This window comes from Nestor notabilis, unplaced genomic scaffold, assembly GCF_000696875.1.
Source record: "Nestor notabilis isolate BGI_N333 unplaced genomic scaffold, ASM69687v1 Scaffold25962, whole genome shotgun sequence".
Lineage (NCBI taxonomy): Eukaryota > Metazoa > Chordata > Aves > Psittaciformes > Psittacidae > Nestor > Nestor notabilis.
In genome coordinates this window covers 6,565-16,539 of record NW_009917366.1, presented here as the reverse complement: position 1 = coordinate 16,539, position 9,975 = coordinate 6,565, and the positions used below count along the sequence as shown (strand labels likewise).

The 9,975-nt window shown below is 36.2% G+C and overlaps 1 protein-coding gene across 1 annotated transcript; it reads right to left on the bottom strand.

Annotated features, from left to right (window-relative positions):
• Positions 1-1,950: 1,950 nt before the first annotated feature.
• Positions 1,951-6,479, bottom strand: CNGA1 (cyclic nucleotide gated channel alpha 1). Its single transcript, XM_010009200.1, has 7 exons — positions 6,368-6,479; positions 6,009-6,075; positions 5,601-5,633; positions 5,394-5,495; positions 4,395-4,502; positions 4,188-4,294; positions 1,951-3,374 (listed from the first exon to the last, which is right to left on the bottom strand). Exons 1-7 carry the CDS (start codon positions 6,477-6,479, stop codon positions 1,951-1,953), a joined length of 1,953 nt encoding a protein of 650 aa, XP_010007502.1.
• Positions 6,480-9,975: the final 3,496 nt, after the last annotated feature.

The following is a 9,975-nucleotide window of genomic DNA, read 5'->3' as shown; positions in this document are numbered from 1 at the left end:
ATACAAATATAAATATTTATAACACAAAACAATTATGCCCTGTGCCAAGAGGAAACTGCATTTAGCAGGGTTTAGGGGGGCAAGGGTCGGTGGTGTGGGGTTTTATTCAGCAAATACATACTTATACAAATTAAGTAATAAAGGATTTCCAATCATAAAGAGTCTGAAAATAGCAAGTAAACTACTGGAGCTCAATTCTGGTTTTCTGTTTTATTTTGAAGTGTTTAGAATAATTTTTATTCTCAAGAAAGAGGCAGCTAGTGATTACAACTCATGTTAGACCGAAGGATCAACAGAAGAAAAAATATGAGCAGTAGATCTCTGCCTTTATTAGTTAAAACTTATCACACATTTCTCTAATACAAAGTCTTAAACTTCAACAGAGGAGAAAAGTGCTTCCTAAGTGTCTCGTGAAGTATGACACAGCCCTATGGGATGCTGCTGCCATACAGATTGCAAATTATGTTCAAGACCTGAATTGGAAGAATGCTTATTGCAAAGCCCAACATTCAAGATATAGTTAAATGCCAGCATAACAATTATGCTTTTGCGCACAGGTAGAGTCTTCAATGAAATGATGGCAAAGAATTCACTGTACCAGAATTCCAATTTATAGTATCTCCCTGTTATTAAGGAGAAGAATGAAAGTATAGAGATATTATCAAGTATAGCATACTTATATATAATAGTAACATTTACATATGTATTTATTAAGAGTGGCAGGCCGGTTGCCCAGGATAACTAAATTGCCCTAAACACAGAATTATCACTTGCAATACTTTTTTCTCTCCCTGTCATCAAACTTTTCCAACTTTAAGTGGCTATGATCAGAGTCTACTGAAAATGCCCAACTGAAAATAGCCAGCTGAGACCTCAACTAAGAAAGCCAATTTTTGCCACTGGAAAAATACATAAGTTAGGGGAAAAAAATCCTAGGAGATAATGCTTTTAAAGCAGTTGAAAACCTATCTGGCATATGAAACAGTATATTTTACTATGTTAGTAGCAGTTGTGAAGAAAGAAATACCCTATCAATAAAAAAAAATAGCCTATTTAGTCGTGTTCTTTCCCCACAGCAGCTACAGAAGACGCTGTAGGGAGAGTTTGGCCTCTTTCCGTCATGTCTGCCTCTTGCACTCTGCCAGTGTCCACAACTGCTATGCTAGGGACAGAAAAATTTATAAGCACAGATCTTAAAAACTTGATAGTCCCTGTACAGCAGCCATATGATTACATGGAGCAGAGCAGCTTTCAGTATTATGGATTTGTTATTATTGTGGAAAGAACAGCTAGATTTTGAACCATCCATATTTTTCATACCGATGCTTGCAAGCAGTTGTACTTTCTCCCGTTTCTATTCCAGCCTTTGCATGTATTATCCCCAAAAAAGAACCATTTAAAACTGCCCACTTACATTTCAATAAATCATTTCCAAATCTTAGAGCATTCAGTACTCGTATGTCCCGTACTTAATTCATCTTGTGTCAATACATATTAAAATCTGTTTGTTTATACACAAATTTAGTATCATGGTTCATGCCTATAGTGACTTCAAGTAATATAATTGTTAGCAAACTTTTCCTTCTTTCCATAATAGACATAAAGAAATTATATTAAAATAGTCAGCAAAACTTACAATATTGCCAGGATATGACTGTACGTAGGTTGAATGCTTTTGCTATAGAGCAGTTACATAAAGAGTACGTAACACATTAGCAAATAATACCACCTGTTCATGCGATACCAAAGTGTTACCTTACATTCTCGTTCTCAATTCTTCTTTTTCTTCCTAAAACCCACCAAATATGTGCTGTTTGTAGGAAATTGGTGACATTACCTCGAAAAATATTTTTTTCCTAATTAACAGTCAGGTCCTATAAAGATAAGAAATTAAAGTATTCAGCCCCATGCAGGATTTGACCCTAAGTCTTATTGACAACCTCCAGTGTTTTATTCCACTTTTGACAATCCAGGCTTCTCTGTGGGTGGATCTGCTTCCTGCAGATCCAAGTCTGCAAATTCTTGCTCTAAAACGGGCTTCAGTATTTTCTCAATTTGTGTAAGTCTTTTTTTCAGTTTCTGTTGTGCAGCATCGTACTCAGCCAACAACCTGGCAAACTTTGTTTGTAACCTGTCCATTGCACCTTCCATGTAGGTGATCTTCTCCTCTAGATCTTTAGGATCACTTCCTAAATTTGCAACTTCAATGTCCAGCAACCCATCTTTCATTAGGATTTGCTTTCCTTTTTCTTCCAGCATAGCCTTTGCATCTGGGTACTCTGTTAAAGCCTCCATGAGATCATCTTTAGACAGACAAAACAAGTCAGAGTATCCAATACTTTTAATATTGGCTGTTCTTCGGTTGCCAGCTTTGCTACCTTTGATATTAAGAATGCTGATTTCTCCAAAATAGCTGCCATCACTTAGGACCACAAATTGGGTAATTCCATCATCAGCAACTACTGCCAGCTTGCCTTCTTTGATAATGTACATCTCTCGTCCGATATCTCCTTTTCTGCAAATATAATCTCCAGGACTGTATACCTGTGGCTGGAGTTTCAAAACCAGTTCAACCAACAGACCAGCTTCACAGTCTGCAAAAATCCGAACTTTTTTTAGTGTTTCCAGGTGAACATTGATTGCAATCTCTGCTCTTAGTTTATCTGGCAGGTACTTCAAGACTTCCCTTTCATCCACAGCCTTTTTGTTTGTCCACAGGTAGTCAAACCACTTTATAACTCTTTTTTCCATGTCTTTACTCACATTCCGAAAGTGCATATACTGCTTGATAGCATCAATCCTTGCTTGAAACTCTGCCCTGGCAGCATTCATGTTGGAGATCATGGAGCCCACGTTACCAACAATGGTAGCAAAAATCAGTACTCCAACCAAGAAGTCAACGACCACAAAGAAATACTCAGAATCTCTTACAGGAGGGGGTGTTTCACCGATAGTAGTCAGGGTCAGCGTTGACCAGTAGAGACTGTAAACGTACTTTCTAATCAGACGGGCAAATTCAGGATCAGAGGTGTTGGGGTAGACCCATGTGTCAGCCCCAAATCCTATGGCTTTCGAGATCGAGTAGTACACACAGGCATTCCAGTGAATAATAATCACAATGTACATGACAAGGTTAGAAATCCTGAAGATATTTGGGTAGTTTGTCCTTGTTTCTGTTCGTTGGAAGAATTCAAACATCCGAGCTACTCTGAGTAGCCTATTTATTCTTAATTCTGGATAATTCAGTCCTAACTTAAAGTAAAAGATATCAGTTGGTATGATTGACAGAAAATCTAATTTGAATTGAAAAGATGCCTTATATTTCTCTCGAAGCTTTTGTTCTTCTTTCACCAGAAGACCTTGCTCCAGGTAACCTAAGATCAAATTGTAAATAATAAAAAATGTTACAACTTCAACTGTGTTGTGTTTAATGTCAGTCCAAATCTGCTTCAAAAAATACTTTGGGTACAAATTTCAGATGGTACATAACTCCTCTTACTTTTTAATAAACAATTTCTTATTTCCAAATATTCAGTTTAGTGCTATATGGTTCAGTTTGAGCTAAACTATAGTTTTGAAAGTTAAACATTTCTAGCACTGATTTTTATCCTACACTTTTTCATTGTGCTGAACATCTGAAAAAGAAAAACCCAACCCTCAGAAAAACTCCACAGGGAAAGAATTTGAATGTGGGAATTTCAGTTCCATATTGAGTATATCTAGTCAGTAGCTCTGGATGTAGGATAAGATTTTAAATGAAACAGTTGCAGCTGAAGTTAATTGGCTGTCTTGTTTGCACAGTGGTCTTGAAAATCAAGAAAATACTTGAATCTCCTTAAATACAGAATCCAGATTTAGGTGCTAATTATTCAGAACCCTTGATTCTCACTTGGCCTCATCACATGTTAGTTTTGTCTTGTTGAGGCAGCTGCAGGCAGAACAGCTTGTATGTAGCTTACTTCATGCCTAGCTTTCCTCAGGCTTTATGTATTCTTTGAGAAATACATCAGTTTCTCCTGTTTTTACAGGTCACAGACGACAGTCTTTCAGAGATGCCTCTGAATATCTTTTTCACTATCACACCTCCTCAAAGGTACCCAGATAGTAAGAGTAGTAGTATTCTGAATATTTGAACCCACCTGGCATAAATATGTGAAGAGGAATAATTAATCTTTGAGTATACTTACCTGTTCTTGTCTGTATGAACATGTCAGCAATATAGATTACATCAGAAACATAATCAATAATAAACCATGCCGCTAAGTAGTCATGCTGAAGCTCATCAAAACAGGCTCTGAAGAGGACAAGACAAGACTAAATTAACATGAAATGAAAATTAAATATTTGTATGAAATCATTGATGGTTTTATGTAGTCATCAAAGGAGTACATCACCTAGCAATAATCATGGTCCAGTTGTACATGACAGGCATTGTGATGCAAAACAACCAATTGTAATACATATTTCCTGCTGGATCAATAATGAAAACCTCTTTCTTCACCCTAAGTGATAGTCAGCGGAAAAAAAAGGAAACGTGATGCGAGATTTAAAATACACATAACAATTTTCAAGGAATGAAGCATTCCAGAAATGGTTATTGTAAAATAAACAGTCTTTATTAAATTTGAGCTTCCTTGCTTGAATACATGGAGAACATGAAGCTGCTGTGACCTGGGATGCAAGCTTCAGAACCTAAATTTTGCTGAGCATCTTGGCAGTCCCACTTCAGTTTACAGTGACATATGTAATTTCAATCTTTTAAAATTACTTTTATTGGTTTTGTACCCAGTTAACTGTCTTGTCTGATAATTAATTTGATCATCTTTCAAAAAATAAAAGGATTCTGTGACTACTAATGTTTAAAGAACTGAGAAAAATCATGACTTTCTTGTTGGAAAAAATCTAGCTCTGAGAGAGATAGAACATCAGCATAGTTTACATAAAGAAACCAAAGAACGTGAAATCATACAAACAAGTTCCTACTGCATTATTTTAAGTTTCTCTTCCTTGGCCAAAAAATTACGAATTTACCAAACAAAAGATAAAGCAAGAGTTTACTTGATATAGACACCCTTATGTGTGGAAGAGATTGCTTTATGCTGGCACATCTTTTGCTTCAGGGTGTTATCCAAAAGAATATTTGATCATCACAATACAAAGGAGAATTTTCTTGATTTATTTTTTTTTTTCAGATCAATTCCATGCATGCTTGTTTCTGTTGTCCACACATGAAATTAAAACAAAACAGCTCTACTCTAGGGAGAACAGGAGTCTGTGCGCTCATTCACTAGAGTATAAGCACCTTGTTCACAGGATGTCCATGAATGGATTTGATTTTACATAAGAAGCACTATTATTAGACCAACAGGAGGACTTAAATGAAAAATACTTACTCTTCTTTATTTTCTTTGTTCTTGGACTTATCTTTTTTTTTGTTTTTCTCCTTTTTGTCCTTGTTCTTTTGTGTTTCTCCATCCTTTTTTCTTTCTGACTTTCTAAGAAATAGATTTATATTTTCAGTTGTTACAGACTAAGTTAAAACATATTTGGGAAGAGACTGAATGTCTTAGAAATAGTAGTAGTATTACTCTTTGTCTTACCTCTTCTTTTCTTTTTTCTTTTTCTTCTCCTCCCTAAGGAAAGGAAAAATATGACAGGGTCACAGAATGCACATACCCCTTGCTTCCACATCTATTTATTAGAGTCATCTGAATTCAGTAAGAATAACATTATACGTAGGTGTTTGGCCTTCAAAACTGTTTTGCTTATTGTATTCACATAGTACTACTTTTATTTTAAATTAGTAGATGTAATACCAATAACTTTGATATTGAGAATTATCATCATAATCGATGTGCATGAATTTAAAATGAGTGTGCAGTCTCTTTGGGGATTACTTGAATGTCATAACTGCTTACAAAGAAATTAAATATATATCGATCTTCTTCATTGCTGCTTAAACAAACAATATTGCAGTACTCATTTTATGAAATGGCAAAGATACTTACTCGCCTTTATTACTATTGTTGTTAATATTGTACTGTGCAAATGCACTGGGTAGATACCGTTGCCTGGGGGATAGCAAAACAATACAGTTACTTGATATCTGCTGAAATAGAAAAAAACCCACATTTAATCAATATCGTCACAGTCTATTTCAAACCATTTTATTCATGGGCTAAGGTATGTAAGGAAATTGAAAGAGCCCAGATTTTAATCTCCTAAATATTTACAATAAGTAATGCATCACAATCTTAAAAACGTAGAGGGTGAAGAAAATTAGACGATGGCAAGTTCCTGTGCTTAGTTAATATTATGCAAATTACCACAGAATAAAACCCAAACAGACACAAAATAGTACATTTAACATACCTGTTTTCCCTTTTGTCCGTCAGTGCAGGGTCCTCACTGGTGTCTTGCACTACCACACTGGGAATGATTGTATGGGAGTGATGGGTCTCAATCACTCCTACCCTCATGGTGAAGTTGGTCTTACCTTGGGTAATTGAAGAAGACTGATTTAAAAAAAAAAAAAAAAGAATCAAGTAATTTCACAACTAGCAAAAGTAACAAGCAATCTTTTTCTTATAGATGAATCCTTTATATCCTTGCTTCCCCCAGATCCAGCAACAGTATTTTCAGTTTCCTTTCTCCCATAACATTCCCAAAAGACAAGAGAGGGCACTGTGTGCTTCAGTGTGTTGAAGCACAGGCAACTACTGCTAAAGAGAATGTAAAATACATCTTTCTCTTAAAGGAAGCATTCATTTAAGTCTTTCTCCTTAGCTTGATCACATACTTTGAAAATATTTAGACAGCTGTGTTTGTTTGAAACATTTACTGACATTTCATTTGGTTTCGAAACAAAAGTTCAAACTTACTGTATCAAGATGGATAAACAGATTAATGCAGAGGTGACATCCTGAAAACCAGACTAGGAAACATCCACTGGTTTTATGTCCAAAGAAACCTCAGTATATCTGATACCTGAGAGTTATGCTCTTGAGAGTAAAAAGTACATTCTCTAACTAGGAAGTTGACCTGTGTAGTAGAGTCTCCTTACTCATAAAGCACGTACTATATAAACACCTAAATAGAAATGCTAGTGGCTGTTCATGTCTGTTTTGTTCATCTCAATATTCAAAAATGGAAAATATTGTAGAGTACATAACTAATGTAGTACATTCCAATGCACAGTCTTTCCATCAATGGAGTAATTAAATTCTCTCCCTTTTCAGTAACAGTCTTATAATTTTGACAGTTATATCTTGTCATCAATGAGACTGTCAACTCTGTAGGCATGAATTGTGTCTGCAAGTGTGATTTGCTCTTGACAGGGCCATTTAAGTAGGATCATAAAACAGATGCTATCTACTGTAGTAACAATACCCCTGTGCATGCGAAATCAGAGTATAGGGATGTAAGTAATCCACAAACTGTCAAATGAGTGATTGTACCACTGATAAGTGAAGTCAAATGCCATAGAATGAATCAGCCTTAAAGAAGGTACTTATATTCGGTGGTCAAGCACACTGCAAAAGAGAAGCAGGATGATACAGCTGCCACATTATTGCCAGACTTACCTGACTTTTCCTTATTAGTCAATGAAACCAAAAATATTCCTATACAGGAATAGGAGAGGAAACCCATGTTTCCATCAGTCATCCAGCAGCCATCTGTTATGAATGATGGATGCCCCCACCCTGGTAGTGTTCAAGTCCAGGCTGGATGGGGCTTTGAGCAACCTGGTCTAGTGGAAGGTGTCCCTGCCCATGGCAGGGGGTTGGAACTAGATGATCTTGAGGTCCCTTCCAACCCAAACCATTCTATGATTCTATGATTCTATGATAATATACAACATTCTACAAAACAGAAAGATCAAGATTGAAGATTAAGATGAGTTTTTCCACAAATAGCCCTAACTGTACTCCAGAATTGCTAGTCAGTCTTTAAATGCTTAAGATCAAGGAGCAGGTTTGAAATGTTGCATAAAATGGTTCTAAGTTTATAAGACAGTAAACACTATGTTAGATTCACCAGGAGCCTAAAAGCTGTAACAGGGTTTCCACGGACTTACACCAAGGATAAACTGTATTTGAAAGTGTGGAGATTTAAAGTATGCCAGCTTGAATTAAGCAGCTTTATATCTGCTTACAGGTGTTCTGAAAGCTTTGCTAATGCTGGCACACAAAATTCCATCCTGCTTTAAGCCATATCCTCCACAGAGCCCCACTGGAGTCTGCAGAGCTCACAAAAAATGGTGCAAAATAAAGCTGCATCCAGCCACTTGCAGTCACTCAGCACCAGACAAATTAAATGCATTAATCTCAAGGGAAATCATTCCTCCATCAGAGTAGGCTGTAAACCAGTCAGTTCACATTAGGACTCCGAGTACCATTATTTCTACATAAGCACTCAAGTTTATCTTTGCTCTTTGAGTCTTTAGTTTCAAGAGAAAAAAACAAAAAACAAAAAACACTTAAAAAAAATCTTTGACTTTGTGCTATCCAGACATAGTGATTTGCAGATGTACTAGAGGTTAAAGATGATGAGAAGTATGGTAAAACAGGATATGTCCAAAAATCCACACCCATCCAGAGTATGTAGCCTGGAGGCTGGGGAAGAAAACTTTATCCTCTACATTCTCCTGTTCTTCAGGCAAAGAGAGTTTTCTGTGCATTTTTTGCAAATAAACAGATTCTTCTGGCTTTGTCAGTGTCTGTTGCAAGTGGAAGCACAGTGGGGTGCTTTGTGTTCTGCTGATGGAGCTGTGGTGGCTGTCTTTGTAGTCCATGTAGGAGTTGCTGGGAAAGAAGAGATGCCATTTGGGGCAGGCCTGGAGAGTCCATCTTACTAAGGCACTGGAAGCATCAAGTGGCACAGAAATTGGAAGTATTTACTACCCTGTGAGTCTCAAAATATTAAATCTTAATGTTAGGCTCAGGTGACTGCTGCACCAGGCTGTTTCCCTTGTCAATCAGTCAGGATATGCAGCACAAGAATATCTTCAAATTCCATTAGTCTCAAAGCAAATTGTGGAGAGTTTAGAAATTCTTGAGTCTAAGACACAGAAATGTGAATGCAGCATGTGCCTGATGCAGCATACACAGTATTTGATGCTGGTTTGGGGACTGCAGTTACCTTGATACAGCCTTTGTGTGACAAAACCCTGACACTGAGAACAGTACAAAATGTCCTGTTAAACTCAGTGGGTCCAGAACTCATTTTTAAATTCTATTATAGAAGGTTTACAAGCAACATTTCAGATTTTTTTTTTACTAAATTGGATCACTACCATGTTTCCTATTCTGTAGTCACACGTTTTTCTTATATTGTTACACTGCTTTTATTGTGATAGTCCAATGCTCATTTTCACGTTATCATATTTAGGTAGTAAGTTTGAAAGGTTATAAAAATAAATGCTTGCTTTAGAGGTATTTTAGATTTTTAACGTATTTTTTTTATTATTTCATCATGCATAGTTTGTTTTTGCTATCTTGGATTTTTAAATATGACTACTATGATAAACAACTGAGTTTTCAAACATTATGACCTAAAACCTAATTATATTAATTACTATACATAATAATCTTTAGAGCTGCAAGAAAATGAAAGCAGTACTATCCTTTTACAGGATTGTAGTGAATGGAAGATCAGCTTCCATCTCTTCCTCTTTTATCTTAGCTATTTCTCACTTTCTTACTTCTTACAGAAGTAAGAGAGGTAAATCTGTAAGATTTCTGGTGAGAAAATGCTTTTAATAAGGATATCCAAGAACAACATTTTGCACCATATAAAGAACTACATTTTTCTTCACAAAAATCAGCAAAAAATCTTAATTAACATTAAAATCTGCAGTGTGTTACAGCAAAATCTCTCTTCCTAACATGCAAAGAATCCTTAGCAGTTCTACAATAAGCAGTTTCATCAGTGTGCATACTTACCTTGGGAACGTAATCTGTTGCTTCTAACAGC

Bases quoted from the DNA above. Each gene is read 5' to 3' on its own strand.
- CNGA1 (XM_010009200.1), bottom strand. From the start codon at position 6,479: ATGAGGGTAGGAGTGATTGAGACCCATCACTCCCATACAATCATTCCC. The intron at 4,295-4,394 runs GTGATGTACTCC...TGTCCTCTTCAG, and splicing joins TGGACCATGATTATTGCTAG to AGCCTGTTTTGATGAGCTTC. The intron at 3,375-4,187 runs GTAAGTATACTC...ATTTGATCTTAG, and splicing joins GTTCATACAGACAAGAACAG to GTTACCTGGAGCAAGGTCTT.